At 45.4% G+C, this 20,355-nt stretch overlaps 2 protein-coding genes across 2 annotated transcripts in view; one reads left to right on the top strand and one right to left on the bottom strand.

Annotated features, from left to right (window-relative positions):
* The window catches only part of LOC147904065 (vacuolar sorting protein 3-like), a 47,642-nt gene extending 37,533 nt beyond the window's left edge, over positions 1-10,109 (bottom strand). The window contains exons 1-2 of the mRNA XM_087370344.1: positions 8,685-10,109; positions 8,185-8,466 (exon numbers count right to left, since the gene is read on the bottom strand). Of these exons, the coding sequence (XP_087226470.1) occupies positions 8,185-8,466; positions 8,685-10,013 (1,611 nt within the window). The 5' untranslated portion in view covers positions 10,014-10,109. The remainder of the gene's footprint in view (positions 1-8,184; positions 8,467-8,684) is intronic.
* Positions 10,110-16,840: 6,731 nt separating this feature from the next.
* Positions 16,841-19,621, top strand: LOC147904064 (uncharacterized). The gene is made up of 7 exons (XM_087370334.1): positions 16,841-17,017; positions 17,151-17,197; positions 17,319-17,408; positions 17,488-17,603; positions 17,714-17,794; positions 19,030-19,120; positions 19,222-19,621. Exons 1-7 carry the CDS (start codon positions 16,945-16,947, stop codon positions 19,333-19,335), a joined length of 612 nt encoding a protein of 203 aa, XP_087226460.1. The 5' UTR covers positions 16,841-16,944; the 3' UTR covers positions 19,336-19,621.
* Positions 19,622-20,355: the final 734 nt, after the last annotated feature.

Here is a 20,355-nt window from a genome sequence, read left to right as displayed (position 1 = left end):
TCTGCTCCCTGCCCTCATGGCGGCCATGATGCTGCCCATGTGGCCATATCTCAGAGACCAGGTTCAACCCATGCTCTCCTCATATCAAATGGGGAGGTGACCTTTCCAACAGCGAGAGACGAGCCGGAAGACATAGATACGATATATTTTTGCAGCTCATAGGAGAGCTACCATGGCTCCTGGTTATGTATTTTGATTCTGAGATTGAGCATTAGCTTTGAGTATTAGCTTTGAGCTTTGAGTTTTGGGCTTAGTTTAGTATAGTACTCAGCAAAGGGCCTTAGTCAGCACTTTGCCTCAGCCCACAGATGCTTGTATGTGTTACTCTGCTTTAGTACTTTGTCTCATAGCTCTCTCTCTCTCTCTCTCTCTCTCTCTCTCTCTCTCTCCCGCTGCCCACCTCTCCATCTCCCTCTCTCTCAGCTCACGCTCAGCCTACGCTCTCGCTCACACTCCCGCTCACGCCCTGCTGCCCTCTCCCTCGCAGCTCTCCCTGTCCCTGTCGCTCCTCCCCCTTGCTTGCAGCTCCTTCCCACGCTCATCCTACGCCTATGCCTACCCCTATGCCCCCTACGCCTACGCCCTACGCTCAGCCTACCCCTACGCCTATGCTCATCCTACGCCTCCTACCCCCCTCCCTACGCTTAGCCTACCTAGCCACCCCCCTCTCTGCTCCTCCCGCTCCCGCTTCAGCCCCTTGCCACCTTTGCCACCTCCGCCCCCCCTTTTTTTTTTTAATAATAATGTTTTTTTTATAAAAACACTCCTCGCCATCTTAGCCTCTCCTTCTCCACCTCCTGACTGCCTCTCCGCCTCAGGCTTCCATCCCACCTCGCCACCACCTCGCACTGGATGTGCCTCCCATTATGGGGGGGTAGCCGGTGCTCCCGCTCCCGGTCGGACACTAAGACCTACACCCACCCCCTTTTTTTTTTTTTTAAATAAGTCCAAGAGAAATGGTGGACAAAGCCAAGAAAGACGACAACAACAACAACAACAAAAAGCAAACGACACAACTGAAGGAGGATGTTAACACACGTTACAACCGAAGTGGACTCGGGGTAGACAGCAAGGCAAAGGCAGGACCCGCCTCAGCTTCTTCAGCCTCTATCTCTACCTCAACCTGCTCCCGCTACAATTTCAGTTTCGGTTTCAGCTCCAGCCTCAACTCCCTCTATCTCTATCTCTACTTCAACTTCAGCCCCTACTTCAGGCTCATATCCAATTCCAGTCTCAGCTCCCTCTACATCTACGATCAGTGGCATACTCATGCTCATGGTGCCGGTTGTTGTTCCCTTCTCCTCCTCTCCTGTTACAGCTCTCGCACCGCTTATGACCCCTACTTCGGAGGTGTCATACACTGTTCCGCATTACGCTTCACTCTCCCCTCTCCCTCTCAGTCAGCCCACGCTCCCACACCCCATTGGGACTGCCTCATCCATTCCACTGTCATCTCCGTTCCTCACCCAATTCACCCAGTCACCGTCCAATTTCAAAACTCAGTCCCACACTTTCATTGCACAGTCACCACAATTTCAGCATAGACATGGATGGACTGATACACCAGAGGCCCCTGAGACCTTGCTCATGGAGATACATAGTTTCCGTGAGCGTGAGATGGAGCTGACTCGCTTCGCATGGGAGCAGGTCCGCTTCAACCAGGAGCAAAGCCGCATCATATAGGAGCAAGCTAGGGCCATTCGGGAGCAGGCGGGTCTTATTCAGGGACTCACACAGAATATCATGCAACTTCAACAGGAGGTCACAGCCATACACACTGTCCCAAGGAGTACCCCGATGGTCGAGGCACAAATTGCGAGCATGCAATCTACTATTGAGGAGACTTCCAGATGGGTTGACGTGGCCAAACGGAAACCTGCAAGGGTAACCATTTCGGCTACCCTCATGGAGCAGCAGCAAAGAGCCAGTAAGGCTCTCATCAGAGTACACGGGATCCCATGCATTGAGGCTACACCGATGGTAGATGTGATTGCGTTCGTGGCCGCTACCCTGGGTGTGGCATGGCGGGTAGGGAGAGATCCCAACCGAGAGCAACCCCTGATCATACAGTTCCATGACACTCAGGCACGACTTTCAACTCTATGACGCAGATCAGTACTTCGAGATCAACCAGCGATCTCTATGGATGAGGACCTCACACCTCTACAGGTTGAGGAGAGGCGCTCTTTGCTGCAGCAGCGGGATCAAGCCCGGAAGGAGGGGAAGTGGGCAGTGGTAAGAGAGGGACGACTTCTTACAGGCCCCCATAGGGCACCTGCCCCCTCCCCTACATAGGGAAGTGGGGTCTATGAGACTCAGATATCCGAGACCCTGTCCTGCACCATTTGGAACTGTAATGGCACCTTATGGTCAGAACCAGGGAACTTCTCGAAATCCTATACAGACCCCCGTAGGAACTTCTCAGAACCAGAAAACTTTTCGGAATCCTATACAGGCCCCTGTAGGGCACCTGTCCCCTCCCCTACATAGGGAAGTGGGGTCTATGAGACTCAGATATCCAAGACCCTGTCCTGCACCATTTGGAACTGTAATGGTACCTTATGGTCAGAACCAGGGAACTTCTCGGAATCCTATACAGTCTTTTATACAGACACATCAGAGTCTAGAGCGCCCTCTTCCAATAGTCAGTGGATATACATGGGAGTCTGCCTAAAGAGATGAGACGAGGGGTACAGGAGGAGTTCGAGGTTCAGGTGGAGTTGCAGTCCTTTTAAGATCCACACTTCGGGGGACCATTTCAGTAGAGCAAAGAGATACACATTCCATATTTCTTTGGATCCGGATTCGACACATGGACAGCCGGGATCTGTTTGTCGCAGTTTGCTACTTCCCCCCTGAGACCTCCCACTTTGCCAGAGATATCCGAGGTGATGATGAGACATCCCCATTTGCTACCCTTTATCAATCCATCGTTGACTTCTCTAGCCGCGGAGAAGTCCTCCTAGTGGGGGACTTCAACATGAGGACAAGGGCCCGTCAGATACCACTTCTTGACTTCAAAGATGATTCCACTGTACTGCCAGATATTGACCTTGAGTACGCAGGATTGCTACGGGTTTCGACTGACAGGCAAGGTTCATTCTCCTCTAATGGGCAGGCCCTATTAGACCTCGGCAAGATACATGATCTCATTATCTATAATGGTCTTGACAGATGGCCCGCTTCAGGTGGTTTCACATGCTTTCCACATGGGGGGGGACTCCAGTGTTGTTGATTACATCATGGGATCCCCTATCTTCACATCTCACATTACTGACTTCACTGTAGCACCTCTCTCCCCAGGGGCTAATCATACATACCTTTTCTTTAGCATCTCCACCTTCCTTTGCATAGCACCTTCCACCCCACTCAGTACTTACTCCACCTACCACGATATACGCTTTGATCGGGATCACTCACCTTCTTACTCTGACCCTCTGTACATACTTCTCGCTTATATTGACTTCATATTTTTTTTAGAGGATCGTGCTGCCCTTGTCACCCGCTCACTACATGAGGCTGCCATTCACGCTTTTCCCTACACCACCCGCCTACCACTCCTCAGGAACTGTACCCTATAATAGTTGGTACGATGATGAGTGTACGGCTCTACGTCCTCAACTCAAATTCAAAACCAAAAACAATCTTCCGAGCGCACCAGATACGCTACGCGAATACCGTAGAACGGTACGGAGGAAGAAACTAGACTTCGTTCGTTGGAACGAGGAGGAGCTACTGAACATTTTGTTTAGTAACAACTCTAAGACTTCTAGCAGAGATTTCTAGAAGGACGATCCCCTCCGCAACTCACTGACACTTAGATCTGGTTTGATTATGCACGCACACTTTATGACATCCCAAATCAGCCAGTCCCTAACCTCTCACACATGCCTCGTCCCACATCCTGCACCCTCTTCACTAGAGGAGGGGTAAAGGATGCCGTAATGAAACTTCATAATGGCCGAGCGAAGGATCATGAGGGGCTATGCACTGAGTTCATTGCATATGGGATTAACCTCCTAGCCCCGATCTTAGCAAAGCTTTTTAATGAAGCTGTTTGTTTGGGATTTCCAAACACTTGGACCATTAACACTATCTCACCCATCCACAAGGCAGGGGATCCCATGAGCCCGGAGAACTACAGGACCATTATGATTGGACATGTCATGTCCAAGATTTATGCATCAGTACTTGACTCTGAAATTAGCAAACTTGTAGAGTGTCGAGGACTTAGAGCAACAGGACAGGCCGGATTCCGGCGTGATCATGGAACCATGGACCACATTCTCACGCTTAGATGTATCATCGAGGAGGCGAGGTCATGGAAGCAGAGGGTTTATTGTTGCTTTGTGAATTTTCGCAAGGCATTTGACACAGCTCTGAGAGCCCGCCTCATACGGCACCTACAGGACTTGGGTTATGACCAGGAGATCATTTGGGCTGTCATGGCACTTTACGAGAGAGTTTCAGGCAGAGTTCAGGCACGATCCGAGTGGACAGACGAGATCATGAGCACCATCGGGGTCAACAAAGGACGGGTGACCCGTCCTTTGTTGCCTACCTTGTTTGGCCTCTACATTGAGGAGCTGGAGATAGTGATGCAAACAAAGGGCACGCTGATCCAGATTTTGCTCTACGCAGATAACGTGGCTCTCTTGTCTTCCTCAGCAAAGGGGCTTCAGAGACACCTAGACGCACTACAGTCCTTTTGTGAGTCTCATAATTTGAAGGTCAACCTGGGTAAAACCAAGGTCATGATCTTCAATACATCTCGAGCCATCATGCGTCAGGAGCAGTTCACATTTGCGGGGTCATCTGTTGAGATAGTTTCATCATACACTTATCTTGGGGTTATCTTCTCCGGACCCAGTTTCATTATGAGACCCGCGATGCATGCACGCTTGAGTAGAGGGTATGCTTCATTGGCCAAACTATAGAGAGGCAGTGCTTCCGTTCGCACTTTCAGGATCCACGACCAAGGGGTTGCTTTTTGACTCCTTGGTTCGCCCGGGGGCCAGACTTGTCGGACACTAAGTGGGCCCGTTTGGAGCGGCTACAAGTTCTCATGTTATCACGGATGATTTGTGGTAAGTCATCCGTTCCTCACCAGATCATTCAAGCTGAGTTTGGGTCACCCCCTTTACAACTAGATGCTGCATTTCAGGTCATCACGTATCTGTACCGAGTTAGGGAATATGGGGATTATACCTCAGGGCGTAGCACGCTACCATGGATAGCTCTATCCTCTTCTATGGCACTTGCAACAGGAGGAGACCAGAGGTGCTGGGATGCACGTACAGAGAGATGGTTTGAGCGATTGGGGCTCCACATGGATAGACTACCTCCCTTCCAGTACAGCATGGATGCTCCGTTTTCTCCCCTCTTATCACACGAGGTCAACCAAGTTATCTGTGAGGATCTACTACAACTACACACATTTCGGATTTGGTTGGGACCGAGTGAACTCCCAGTGAGCTTAGCTTCTACAGAGATCACTTCTTACATATCATAGTGGAGAGTTTCATTGACCCACCAGGATACACGCAGATTCACCTACCCCCCTTCGTTGAGGATCTCACTTGGGCAGTTCCGGGTCTCTTCACACAGACTTCGCATCGAGAGCAGCAGAGCAGAGCGACTACCCAGGGAGAGGCGCATATGCACATTGTGCGACATACAAGAGGTTGAGACAGAGGAGCATTTCATATTCAGGTGTCCTGTGTACTATGAGATTCGAGGGCATTTCCACTGCCTCTTCAGGGATAGTTATGGGATTTTGGCATGTTTCCTCTTCTACCTAGACCCAGCGGTATTTGGCAGGTTTCATTCATGAGGCACTTAGACACCGTGAGAGGATACTCCGAGCACAGAGACAGGAGCAGACTTCTTCCTCGACTGATCCCTCTCAGAGCTCTATCACGGAGTTCTTTCAGCTAGATCACATGGACCCCCGCGAGACGAGGCCTCGACATGACCGTGACCCGAAGCCTGTGACCCAACAACTCAGACAGAGGGTCAACACACAGATCACACTTGGGGACATCCCCTCCTTGTTTAGAGTCGAAGCCCGATCAATGGGGGTCACGATAGCCCTGGTCAGACACAGAGCTACGACTAGGAGACGTGCCAGGACCGCACCTTTGAGTGGCCAATAGCACTCTATTGCCAACTCCATGCCTCCACTACCTCATCCATCCTAGTATCTTGCTACTGCCGTTGATGATGATGATATTGATGACGATGCTGCGATTGATATATAGTCGACCATCGACATGACTATGTTGTACTTAGGACTTAATACTGCCATTCTGCATTTTTGCATTTTGCATTGGTATCGGCGCTCATTTAGTAGCTCCACTACCACAGCTTGTTGTATCAGGATTTTCACAGTCTCATAGACCCATCGGTCTTCCAAAGACTTTAATAAACTTTCCTTCTTTTTTTCTTTCTTTCTTTCTTTCTTTCTCTCTCCCACACACACATGATAAATGAGACGGAGAGAGGAATTGCCCAAAATGGAGAAGATATAAGGGAGAACTACCTGGCTGTCCAAAACAGCCAGCCCAGGCCTCCAAAAGCGCCAAACTCTCTAATAGGGCACAGGCCCGCAGTGTCCAAAAAGGATATGCCCAATAATGGCTGAGAGGCAAGGGAACAAGAGAGGAACTGAAAGAGGGAAGAGACGAAGAGGCCACAAAAACAGCACGTGAAAGGAGCTGTGGCATCAATTTCTAGGCAGGAGATCCCCAAACATTGTCTAGAAACTGTGTTTCAATGTAACGTTTCTACTTTTGTCGAGTTTCGTCCTGGCCCACCACTCTTTTGGGTCACCCTGGTATAGTGATCTTGTTAGATATCAATACTCCACTCTCATGTAACTACGCGGGAACCAGCTAACTCCACTTGTAAGCCCCCCATATGAGGAGAAAGCATTTGAGTAGCTCGGTTATCCAGTAGGTCCTGGTTTGGACACCAGATGGGAGCCATGTGTGGCCTAATGGCTGGACGGCTTCAGATAGAGTTGGCACACTGCCAACTAGGCTACATGCAAGTGCGAGAAGGCATCCCATGACTGACCGCACTGAGGGTAGATGGAGCATTTCCCGGGGCAGCCCACTCTCAGGCCGCGGGGCCCGTTTGGAGCCCCAGATGATCCTAGATGGCTCTAGGCCGAACGAAGACCGTAGGTAAGTTACTCTATTCTGCGCCACAATTCTAACGTGTGGTCAGTGGCCTATCTCGGAACCGACCTCCAATCGGCCGTTTTGGGCCGACTAGGTTGGTCTCCCAATTGGGTCTAACCGACTACGACTGGTGGCTATATAAGAGCAAGCCCGTGAAGCCCATATTGATCACTGGCTACAACCCTGATTCCTTAGCATCCAGCCTCCATCCTCTACTGTTTCCAGCACGCCATCGAAGCTTCTCACACAAGAGCGCACGGCTGGGAGGCAGCGCCATCTATTGTATCAGTTTTATAGTAATCAAATTTTTTATTCTCCATACTATCTGCTTTTCTCTCTTGCATACGAGATCCTGTTATCTGTTGAGCACAGACGTTGTATTGTTTTATTACAGACCTCACCATTTTGTATTAGGGTTTACCTGTTTTGTGCAAGGTATTCTGCAAGATTGGTTGTTCTACTCCATGTACATGATCTAAGTATGTGTGTGACTTACTCAAATATTACTCATGTGCACAAGCGACGGATTGAGACATGTTTATGCATTGTGTAAACCCTAAAGAGTCACCATTTCTCAGCAACTATGCCAAAAAAAACTGTCAACGTCAGAGTTGTTCTTTGTTTCTTCCCACAAGGACCACATTTGAGCTCCAATCCCAAAAATAGACAAGACATGCCGTCTTCAATGACTATTCCATCCTTCTCAACATTGAGAGCACACAAAAAGGTGCTGAGACGAGATGATGAATGTAGCATACGTAAAGACTAGGGTTGCCACTTCATAAATGCAACGTGGGACTAGCTGCTTCAAGCACAGTGGAAGGCTTGCATACTTACAAGAGAGAAAAGCTAACAAACCACATTCGGCTCCTCTGAGTAGCATTGAACCCTCCTTCAAGCTACTAAGGGCTCCAACAGGCTATGATGGATAACTGGACCGCTGCAGAGTAGGAACTTGTCCTTAAAAAGCATACTACAGGGGAGAGAGTTACAATCTTACCATGGCCCGCCACCGATCTGTCAACGTGGGGAAAAAAGGGAACACTTCAGCAGGATGCATAACAGTTGACTTCAGAAAATGGTCCACGGCATCCTTGAATTTGAGGTCAAAAAACAAAAGAAACCCTGCCTGCGCATGTACTATAGCCAACTTCTCATTCGCATTGTCATCCTCAACTTCAGTCACATGCTCCTCTGCCAATTGTACAGCCTCATCAAATTGTCTCTGCCTCAATAATTCTTTTAGTTGCTCATCCATAGGCACTCTTTCTAAACAATACACCTGTACCATTTACCTACGTGTATTCAGCAGAGCAGCTGTGGTTTACAGGTTTCAAACCAAATGCAATCGAGAGTTCTTGGAATGCTCATGGATTAGAAAGAACAAAGCAGCAAAACGAATACAATAAGAGACCACATTTGGAAAAACAGACGATGAACACAGAGATTCGTCCGTTCCTGGAACGATAAAGACGTATTTGATCATGTTTTTAGGCCTACCTTAAGTGCACTGGAAACAACCAGAAATTTTCCATCATCATCCTCACTAACGCAATACGGGCCAGTTGTTGAATCCGACAAGACAACAGACTGCACCTTTGCACCTGTCTTACGGTGATAAAGTTCCACGAGGCCTCGCTTTACTACAACTACATACGATGCGCTTTGTCCAATAGCACCTGGGATATCATTAAAGAGCAAGCTACCGCAAGCAGGCTGCCCAATTGCATTCACCACCACACCAACAGTGTCCATAAGAAGAAGAACCTCGAGCTCCTTGGGAAAGGGCTTCAATAAGGGTGGACTGAGCGTATCTTGTGGAAGACAGAAAAGGGGACACACCTTTCCATCTGCAATCGAGAATAGCTTGTACTCCTGGTAATTCCCTGTTATAATGGCTCTTCCCACCCAGGCCATGGTTACCACTTCCTCAGGTCCGGGAATCTCTTTCACCTTGACAGCCAATGGTGTTCCATTGTCCTCCCCTGCTAACGTTTTCCCTTTTCGTTTCTGGTTTTCAAAGCGAATCTCGTACAGAAGCAATTTGTGCTTTACTGCCACCGCAAACTTTTCGATCCTATCACAATTATCATCTGAGACTTCCGATGTTCTTTGTAAGCCCGTATTGGACCTCTTCTTAGTAGACGTGTTATTCACTACATCCGCCAGCTCTCCTTGAGAGCCTTCGCCGGATTGAATTTCTTCATTCGATAGGCTCCGTCCTGCACGTTTTTCACGTAATCTTCCTGATCCAAAAAGCCTTCCGAGTCTCCCTTGACCCCGATATATATTGGAAGTCTCAGGAGCTTTTCCGCTCTCTCTTCCTGGTGTACGGTGCACGCTTTCCGTGAATCCAAACGCCCTAGTGACAGTGAAAGCACCTTTCGTCAACGGCAGCCACTCCAATGGACCCAGAGTGTGCAAGTCCAAAATGACCACCTGTTGATCCAAGAGTGCAGCAATCCGCCCCCTTCGCGGCAGCGGACAAAGACAATCAATAGGAGCCGAGCCCAAATGCCTGTTACCTGTGAGGAGCCACGTACTCTTGCTAGATTCGCTAACAGGGTCTGGAAGATGGATGGAATGAGACGGCAGGGCAGAAGTGGAGGAGCGGAACCAGGTGAAAAGGAGCAAGTGGCCGGAATGGGTGCCAAGGTAGATGAGGAGGCGATCGTTGTGGTCACCGATGTTAACAACAGCGACGGATCGAAGGGGAGAGGGAGGGAGCTGAGCTTGTTGGAGGGGAAGAGCGTGGAGGGCGATCTTCAGGAGGCGACGCTGGGTGGAAAGATGATGGGGGGGAGGAAGGGGGGAGTCGGGGGAGGCCATGGAAGGAGGGAAGGGAGCTCCAAAGATGAGCGGAAGAGCAGGGAAGCACCATAGCTATGGAAGGAGGAACTCAATCAAGACCATGGGAAGACCATGGGGACGATGACACGGACAATGGCGTGGGATACAAATATAGCATCTCACGTGACATCCATCACACTCTGCCTCACGTGCTCTTCCTGGCATCAGATTTCCTCACGTGTCAATGGACATGGTGTCCACTGTCGTTACGTTTTAGAGCCAATGTACACGCTCCATCTTATTCGAAGCTGGTCACAATTCCCTGGCGATTAGCTCAAATTTCAAGACAAGGTGAAGCGCCCCTAGTGCTCGTTTTTGCAACCCGGATTTTGAGGGTGAGGATTTGCACACCAAGCGCCATCACTTCTCCAGCCAATCGTATTCTGCCATCTAGAGCTGTATTGGGTTCCAGTCCCTTGAATAATCTGGCTTTGGTACAGATGAAGATCTGTAGGCCAATCAACAAGGCCCATCTCTTCACAATGCAAGTACTCATACGTCCATTCCAATCAAGTTAGAGGTTGATTAAATGCATGAATGGTGTTTTTTATTTTCCCATGTGAACAAAATTGTATGATTCAAATCTCATTTTGGATTGCGCATTTTCCTTCTGGTGTGCACTGGCCCTTAGGGCCTATTTCCCCCACACAAACTGAATGTGCACACCTAGGTGCAAGATACGCCCCCCCTGAAATACATACTCGAGATTCGATTGACGACCCATGCGTGTAGACCTCCATGCAAGGAGTCACTTTGGCCACCTAGCCAATCGTGGCCTAAATGGGGGTGGCACTTAAGCCTCTCTATGTCTAATTAATTTGCAACTACCACCTCCTTGCGTGTGGCGTGAACGGGGGCTAGTAGTCAGACTACCCCACAAGCGTGAGGGTGGTCAAACCAACATCACACTTGGCTCCATGGAAACACACCCTTAGATAGTGGTGTTCAATGTAGTGTCCAAAGCGGTGTCCCAATGTAGTTTCACATAAAAGTTTTAGATATAGAAACCTTCAACTTTCCACCTCATAGGTCTTGGAACTTTTCAGGTTTTAATGCCAAAATATAATTAAATTCTGGAAAAAGCTTATGAATTTTGAAAAGAGAACCCTCTCAGGTAAATTTGAAAACTTGAAGTTTTCAAGGTGCATAGTACTTGCCAGTTTTTTGTGAAGACTTGTCCAATGCCCATTTGATGGACCGGAACTTCGCCTGTGAAAGAATCGAACAAGACAATGGCGTGGAGCAAGAGTACCATTAGATTTCACATGTGTCCAAGGTTGTCTAGGTGGACCTCACCTCCACATGTAGAGCTTGTTGAGAGAGCTTTCCCATGAGATGTGAGCAAGCATCCATGGCATTGGCGAGCAAGGTTGGCAACTCTCTTCCCATAGCCTACATCCTTATGTTGGTAATGGAGCAGAGATTTGTTGCCTACCAATTATTAGGGCTTTAGCTTTTTCCTCAGGTCCCCGCAATGCCTGCATAGCAAGCCCATTTGGGCCATCTCCATAGGGGCAAAAAATTGCTCCATTGCTTCAGTGGATTTCTTTAGATGGTCGTGGTGATTGGGCAAACAACATACTTTAAGCCATTACACCACCTTTGGTCGATCATGAATAGATAAGTGACCACATCGTTTAACTCCTATCACATGAAAACCCCTCACAATTTCATGCCCAAACACTACTTGCAACCCATTAAAATAGCAAGTCTTACATTTTAACAACATCAAGGCAATATGTCCACGAGGGTATGGCCAAGGTCTTACAACCAAGCACACACACAACACACCACGAAGTTATATGTAGGGGTGCTATGGAGTGGAAGCTTGGTGATCAAATTGTATTTGCATAGTCCAATTCGTTGAAGCGAGATTTAGGGAATGCAATGCCCAAGTAGACCAAGTTTTTTTTTCCCCTTTTTAAATAGCTGACTTATATTATATTACATCCCAAGAAGCTCTGCTAAGCATAAAACTAGCTTGACTCAAAACCTTGATCACTTCCTCCTAAATCACACGGCTTGCCTTCAAAGGCTAAATCGGCATCACTAAGTAGAGTCCTAAAAAGTTATTTGACCACATTAGTTGCCAAACTAAGGAATGGACTTTTTTCACACTCCAAATAGCATAAAGGGCTACTCCTCTAGCTGCACGCCATATTTGCATAGATTGGAGCTGAAAGGTCTCGAATCTCCATAAAGGACATTAGGTAGACACAAAGGGCAAAGATTGGTAAGAGCTGAAAAGTCTAGGATCCCTATAAAGTGCATTAGGTAAACATAAGAAATTGTGTTGCATCAATTCAGAACAATAAAGGGCTTTATTGACAATGTTCCATGACTCCTTTTTGGATGTCGTCGAGGTCCTTATTAATTTGTGGGCATGATGTATGAAAATTACATGAATTTAAGAAGTTATTAAAATTTTGACTATGCAAAATATAGCCTTTTTTTGAAAAAGTTGTAATTTTATTAAAATTTTGAGGGAATCTTAAAACGGGTATCAATGTTATGTATCCAAAATAGATGTTACATTGTTTTATGGTGACTATTTAATGGTTAGGAGATGGTAGAAGGACTCCTCAGGGATTCAAGGGCACCACGCTTGATGGGGTTTAGGGGGCAACACCCCGGATAGGATATTTGGGGTTTTCCTCTAAGGGGGTGATATGGGAAATTTGCTTGGCAATTTTTTGAGCCATAATGACTTTTTGAAACATGATACCTTCTATGATGAAAGCTCATAAAGATTAGCAAAATTCAAATATGCTCCAAATGACTTTGTGTTATTTATGATAGCCCTCATGCTAGCTTTTGGAAGTTTTCCAATTCTATATCTATTGAGATTGCAAAGCATATCTTTAACCTATTAACCACAGACACTAGGAAAAAAATTTGAGGCACTTTGTAGCTTGGAGGAGGAGAGCTTGCCACATGTCACAAGGAAGGAGCTCTTGGATGGAGGTTTGGAGAGGGGAGGAGGTGGAAAGACAAGAGGTAGGCTTTGAGTGGAGGGGAGGTGGAAAGATAAGAGATATGCTTTGAGTGGGGAGGAAGTGGAAAGACAAGAGGCAGCTTTGGGAGGAAGCAAGAGATAGAAGGTCAATGGAACAGAGGAGATGGAAGTTGAGCTTTCGGAGAAAGGAGGAGAGAGAAGGTCAATGGAATGAAAGGAGGAAATGGAAGGTCTCAGAGCCACAGGGTAAGACTTAGCCAAAATTTCAAAAGCCAAATCAAGTGTGCAATGTGAATTGATTAGCAATTTAAGAACCGATCAATGCATGTGCCAAAAGGAGCTTCGAGTGTTTAAAACATGTATTTGTTTTGGCCTTGGCCCTTTCTCAATTACTTTTTAGTTGATCCGTTTCCTTGATTCCAGCAAAGTAGTCGAATGAGAGCTCCATTGGATCCAAACAAGGAAGCAAATTAAATTCCTGAATCTAGCATTGATGAAAGAAACCAACACTAATCATTCAATATCTAGGGGAGAAGGAGGCCTACCTTGCAGTATTTAATTCACAAACCACCACTGCCGGATTACTAAAAGCTTTTCTATTGAGTAATAGTATAATCTGTAGAAGAATAGTGTCGCATTTATAGATGGAGCTAAATGGAGCAATCATATGCATGCTTTTACATAAAGTGCTTGATGCGCTCCACCTAATGTTGAGATGATGATCACCAAGTTGATCTCATGCAACCACTTGTGTTACTCTTAAGCCGTAGCCAGTTATGAGATCATTCACATTAGAAACCGATTGAACGATGGGAGCGTAACTCCCTGAAGCAAATGCTTTCTACTAGCTGGCTAAGGGAAGATCCACCTTCAGATGGGGAGTGGTTGACGATGGTCATGTATCTTTGCCCGTGCAAAGCACAAGTTTAGTACTTGCTGCACATGAACAATGCACAAAAAATGTGATTCTTGATGAGCTATTTGTGTCAACATATTGTATGTAGTTTTGGAGTGTATGCAAAGTCATTTGGAACTTTTACTTGGTGCTGTGATTGCTTGGTCATTGAAATTGGAGACCCAATAGACAATGTATAACTTGTGTGAGGTGGTGCATGTAAATCAATATAAGAAGAGTTTCCATGTGATAATCAACCAAACCACGTTACTACGTATATCCTCATTCAAGGCATGACCAAGCTTGCATTGAGTTGTAATGGGGACACTCCATAAGGGCTCAATTTTGAGAGCTAACATAGTGCTCAACATTGTCACAATGCGAGTCCTCAGTGCATTGGGTCACCTACAAATCTAAGAGCACAATGTGGAGCTATTGAAAACCAACAATGTGGGGATTGGAAGTTTGAAGCACAAATGTCTCCTTGCTTTTTGACAAGATGAAAGCTCTATTGTCTATTCTTAGGCTCAACCATGTTATTCAAAATACCACCCTTGGAACCAACAATGTGGGGATTGGAAGTTTGAAGCACAAATGAATCCTTGTTTTTTGACAAGATGAAAGCTCTATTGTGATGATCGTTGCTATTCTTAGGCTTAGCCACTCGAAATTGGGGGCATTAGGTCAAAATATATCCCTAATGGTGCCATCCTAGTGTGTCCAAACATATCCCTCTGGGTCATAAACATAAATTCCATCTAGAAAAATAGCAAAAAACTAGATATGATTGTTCTAGAACTGAAGAACAAGGTATGAGAAAAAGTATCATTTTTTTTGTTAACATAAATAGATTAAATCGTAAGCCTAAAATCTAATTACATTGAGAGTGTGTAGGGGCTGTATGACATAATCTTCTCAAAGGCTCCACCATTAAACATTAATGCTAAAGCTTAATCCTATTGGATAAGCCACCATTGTTGAACACAAATTGAGTGCTCTAATTAACAACATGAGCAACCTAGCTAATCATTGCTTGGCATTTTGCATATACTAATTGTTTAGGGCCAGCATGCTCTAAGATCTCATGGCTTGTAATGTGAAGTGTTATATCATAGTTGCTTGTTTATCTTGTGAGGGCATGCCAATTGACTAAATGCTTTGGTTGCAAACCCAACACCTTGCCAAGGGAGAGGCTAAAGTGATGTGCAACTCCTCACGGTTGGCGCATAGAAAAGCACTCATCTAATTCTTGAACCACTCTAAAAGCTATCGTCCTTTTAACTCAGTCTACTATGCCAATAACTGTCCATCTAGACAACAAGTATTCCCACTGGCAAGCTTGAAAACTCAAAGAAGCTGACTTACTTTTAAATGTGATCCCAGGTTTCCCTTTGGAAAAGGGAAGTAGGCATCAAACGCTTGGGAAACTCCCAAGAAAGTTTCCAAGAGCTCATCAACAAATGTTGGTGGAACTCTTTCTCTAAACCAATACAAGGTAAAGATCTATCACCACCTTCCATCGTTGGTTCTTCATCTATGCCTCCTCCTCCTCTAATTCCTTCTAGAGATGAAGAAGTTCTCTTAGATCACGATCATAAGAAAAGGGAAAGATATTATAGTATGCCCAACCATGCACATTAAAACCACAAGGTATATCTAAGTGTGTACTCACTCTTTGGTTATTTCTTTGCCAATTCATTACAATCACCATTGATTACATGATAAAAATGTGCTGGATGGTCTTCTCCCCGATCATATTGTGCTTTCCAATCGAAACCTTTGATGCTCCATTTTGTAGCTTTCATCTAGCTTCACTCATCATCACGGAGGGTAGTGATCATTTTCGGTAGAGATAGACATACTATCCCAGCATACATTGGTGCCAGACCTGTGAGAAGAATCACATCCTGCTCAATCCAATGAAACATTATCACCCATTTTCAAGCTAAAGAATTCTTCTTTTAACTCGGAGTTTTTGAGCTGAGAGCCAAACAAAGTTTCCATTGCCATCCAGTTCTTAGCTGCACTTTATGACAAATGAAGATGGGGATTTGTATTTTACTATGAGAGCTATGCCAACGATCCCCAGTGCTCATTCATTGCAACTTTTGCATTGAGCAGATTTGTTAAAGTCATCCTCCTTTTCCGCTCAAGAAACGATACGCCATAATTCTTTTTCCATAATATTAGTCAGACGCTCAATTGCCATGTAGGGAGAATCAACTCGAGTAAATGTCACGAGCTTCATTACCTTTGACTTGGATTCCATTTCATTGCTGGCTCTGATATCAATTATTGAAATGAACATGATATGAAGATAAATGACAGAAGCAAAAACTAAAACCCGCAACATGTATAGAAACAGTTGCATGTATTGCTTTAGAAATTAAAGACAACATCTCGGATAGAATCTATATTCGGCCAAATAACAGTGAGCCATATATGAATAGATTGGAGGTCGCCACGGGAGAGACTCACAAGTTGTAATCATGGAAGAGCTACCAGAGCCAAGGCATCTTCCGCAAGGAGCATTACTCACTGACTCCTATGCACCGTGACACGTGTTTATTAGATTATCTTGGGACCCTATCGATTGTGTTTGCTTCTCTCAACACTAACTAAACTTACAAACTACAAGTAGCATCCACTAAAGAAGTTAGCTTGACCTAACGCTGGGCTCAGACCAAAAAGGGATGAAGGGGCTTTTGGCCGCGGCCTTGGAGTGTTCAAACCGATTTGGGCACAAAACTGTCATAAATGCAAATACAATTGATATTGGAGAATTGCATGCTCGGCCAAACTTCTCTACTACCTGAAATTTCCTCCCTCAAATCATAGTGTGAGAACTCATCCAACGAATCTCAATCCTTAAGATTCCTTGCCCTAAATCGTACCAGGGTGAAAAGAAAGGGTGAGGTTATGGGTCAACCTGATAAAAGGAACTAGCTGAACCTTTATATATTCTATGATGGTATCAGTCGTTTGAACTGCCGAGGGTCTCTACGTCTCTCCTCTTTACTAATCGTAAAACACACGCTCTGCTGTTTAGGGTTTCCGCCATGGCGCCCCCTCCCCCCTCCGACCTTAAGTTCAACATGGGCGACATCGAGCGTAAGGTCCACATGTCCTTAGGTATTTCCACTTCTCCCTTTTCGCTCCTTTCCTGCTTAGGGTTTCCATTTCCTGCTTCCTTCGCTCCTCGCCTTCGTTTCTGCTACTAGGCGCTGGAATTCTTGTGTGATTTCCCCCCGATTTTGCCCTGCAGATGACATTATTAAGATGTCCAAGCAGAAGCAGCAGCGACGGGCTCCCGTAAGTATTTATTTGCCTGCTATGGGCTTACATCCATTCTTGCACCGCCCTCTCCTTGCCTTTCAAAGCCTTCTCCTTCTCAAAGGGTTTTGACTAGCTTGCATTTTTAAATAATTGACAGATAAAGAATCGTACTCGGGTATTGTCCGTTCAACAGAGAAAGGATGCTTTACAGAGATCCGTCGCACTTCGTTCTTCAGCAGTTCGCCAGGTATAAGCCTCGACGATGGATGCCCTTTCTATCATGCTTTTTTAAGTCAGGAAAACTGACGCGTAATCTCATCGTACAGGGAAAATTGGCAGAGGCTAGAGCTCGAGGTGGAAATTCTAAGTTTATGGCGACAAAGGCGGCTGCACGGAGAGCATTGTCTTTGAATGTTAGTCCCACGAGGAAATGGTGGAATAGGTAAACTCTTTGGGATGACGATGGCATGGTGCAAACGAATCGTCCTTATTTTCATCACAAGAGACCAAATCCGTTTACTTCCCAAACATCTTATCGGAATTCTTTTACAGGAAATCCATGCAAGGAGCTTCTCGTCCATTTGTGGCTACAGGAAGCAGCCTCAAGATATCGGTCCCTAATCGACTGAGCAAGTGAGTGGCCAATGTTGTGTAGCTACGAAACAACGTTTGGTTGCGAGGTGCAAGTGTGAGTTGCACACGATGCGCTGTTTAGAACGAATGATCGAAATATGCCGTAGATGGAGTTATGGGTTCACGGGTGAGGCCAGACAGTGAAAATGAGAGCGTTTCATTGAAGGAGTGCTGCTTTTGTCATGGAATTGTTGGCGCAGAGGACTTAGTGATGTTCTGATGCTATCCACGACTCACGAGAGCTGCAATTCACCTTCTATGTTGTCTTCCTATTGTTTTTGGATGAGGTGTACAAGAATCTTCCACCTTGCTCCACATCTTGATTGAGCACAATTTGGGCGAGGAAAAGACTCCCTAGTTTAGATGATACAGATCTCACACATCTTTCCATCTTCTCAACGGGCAGTTTACTTTTTCTTTGCGATTTGCATGGCTATGGCAAGGGGTCACTAACTACGGTGCACTCCTTGAAAGTATGGGTGCTTTCAAGCAGTATTTACCGAGGTTGCAAGTCCTGGATGGTGAATCACGAGTTGATTTTTTTAAAAGGGTGCTGCTGCTGATGTTGTGTGGTAATGGGATGCATTACCTTTGGTCATGAAGTTGCTTGGCTATGCACTATATATCTGGAAACAAGAGCATGCATCTACCTTATTCCAGTGGCATGGCCTTTTCCTTTTCCATCAGCTTCACTAATGCTACTACTACTGTACACTATTTCAATGAATGTGAATGCAAGTAGGAAAAAATGAAATGTCTACAATTGCGACTGGCATCAGCTCCCTCACGATGTTGCCCAGAGAAGAATTTGAGCAAAGTTGGGTGCCATTTACATTGACCTTAGCAGATTCATCATTATGTAAAGGATATGATAAAATAGATGCTGCAGACTGCACATCAGCTCAATGACAAAATGTTTTGAGGCTGAAATCCAGTATGTTGGAGTGGTTGGTGGCCAAGCACTCCATTTCAAAAAAAAATGACGTCGATATCTTGTTCTTTAAAGCCTGATCAAGCGGAACACAGCTTATACCTCGATTTCTGTAAATTATTATGTAGTTTACATTGAGGACATTAGGTATGTTCTCCTTTTCATGTTTTCTTGGGAGAAACTTGTTGAGTCAGGTTTGTTCTCACCTAGAAAAACGTCTATTGGAGTGTTCTTTGAATTGCTTCAACAAGGCTCCTGTTCATGGTTATTTAATTACATATCGACACAAGCTCTGTATGTTCAGGAAAGGAGCAATTAGAAGGCCTGCTGTGCGGTGGACGTCAGGGAAGAGTGCAATAACTGCACCTCGAAGGTCAACAAGGGGTCCAAACAAGGTAAATGAGGGCATGCTCCTGTAATATTTTCTCCTCTGATTGCTATTGCCATTGTCCTCTTTAGGAAGTTTATAGATGCCATTTTGTTTCTTTTTGTGTAGATGACGGTTAATGCTTCCGGAAGGATGCCACAAACTCTTGACTCACGCTTTGCAAACCTGAGAGAACGGCAGCTGCACTCTGGATATGGTTCCCTGGCAACATGGAGAAGATAGATAGCCACTTGCGAAGATTTGGACTCTTGCACGCAGAGAGATTTGGAAAGCAGTATTCTCACAATCATGCTTTGTCACACGCAGATGCAATCTGTGCAAGCAACTATATTAAGGATGCTGCTGTGACATGCTTTTCTGGACATCAATCTTGTGCATACCATCCTTCTTTATGCTGTTTCAGTAGCCCTGTTTCCATGGGTTTCATTATGTTGCATGTATTGTTTTTTCAAATCTGGCTGAGGTGTAGGCTAGTTTTCAAAATATGATGCATGTCTATTTTGCTCTTGGGCAGTGATTTTCGCTGATGAACTAAGACAGTGAAATGCCATCCTTTTATTGTTCATTTCAGAGAATAGGCACGGTAATTTTATTTCACTAAAGACATTGTAGAGGCAGTTCGACTCAAATGCATTCAAATATTCACTTCACAGCAGGTGCCCAAGTGGGGTCATGGTTGGAGAATCTCATTGAAGATGCCCTGCAGGATAGTTGCTCTTGTTGGAGGCATGAAAGTTCTCTACATGGAATGCAGATATATACTTTAAGTATGTTCTGTTAAGGGAACCATTGCTGTAATATATTTATGATTGGTCATGTATCAAGGTCATAAAATTTTTCCCTGCCAAAGCAAAAGTCTAGAGGGTCTCTAGCAAATGTATTTTTCTTGTCCCCACAGGAGATATCTTTTCAACTCACTTTTCAGGTCTGTGAGTCTCTATTCATTATTGCAATGATTGTTGCCAGATATTTCTGTTCTACTTATACATTGTTTAACTTCCGAAGGGCATGTCTATTTTGTTTGTGTGCACAGTCACTTTTAATAGTTTCGCTAGTTGGCAAAGTTATGAAAACTGCATTGGCCATGTCTAGCAACATTTATTTTTTAGGGAGATGCTTATCAAAACATTTTGGGATTGGGTATGTTGTTCGAGAACACTTTACTGTGTGACTTGCAAAGACTGGCTCACTTAATCTTGAACCAGATAGACATTGCTACGTGTTTTTTTTTTCGAGTTTCAA

The sequence above is a fragment of the Dipteris shenzhenensis genome, chromosome 3, assembly GCF_047967505.1.
Source record: "Dipteris shenzhenensis isolate YYH24624 ecotype China chromosome 3, Dip_SZ_1.0, whole genome shotgun sequence".
Lineage (NCBI taxonomy): Eukaryota > Viridiplantae > Streptophyta > Polypodiopsida > Gleicheniales > Dipteridaceae > Dipteris > Dipteris shenzhenensis.
This window is presented reverse-complemented; position numbering and strand designations above follow the sequence as displayed.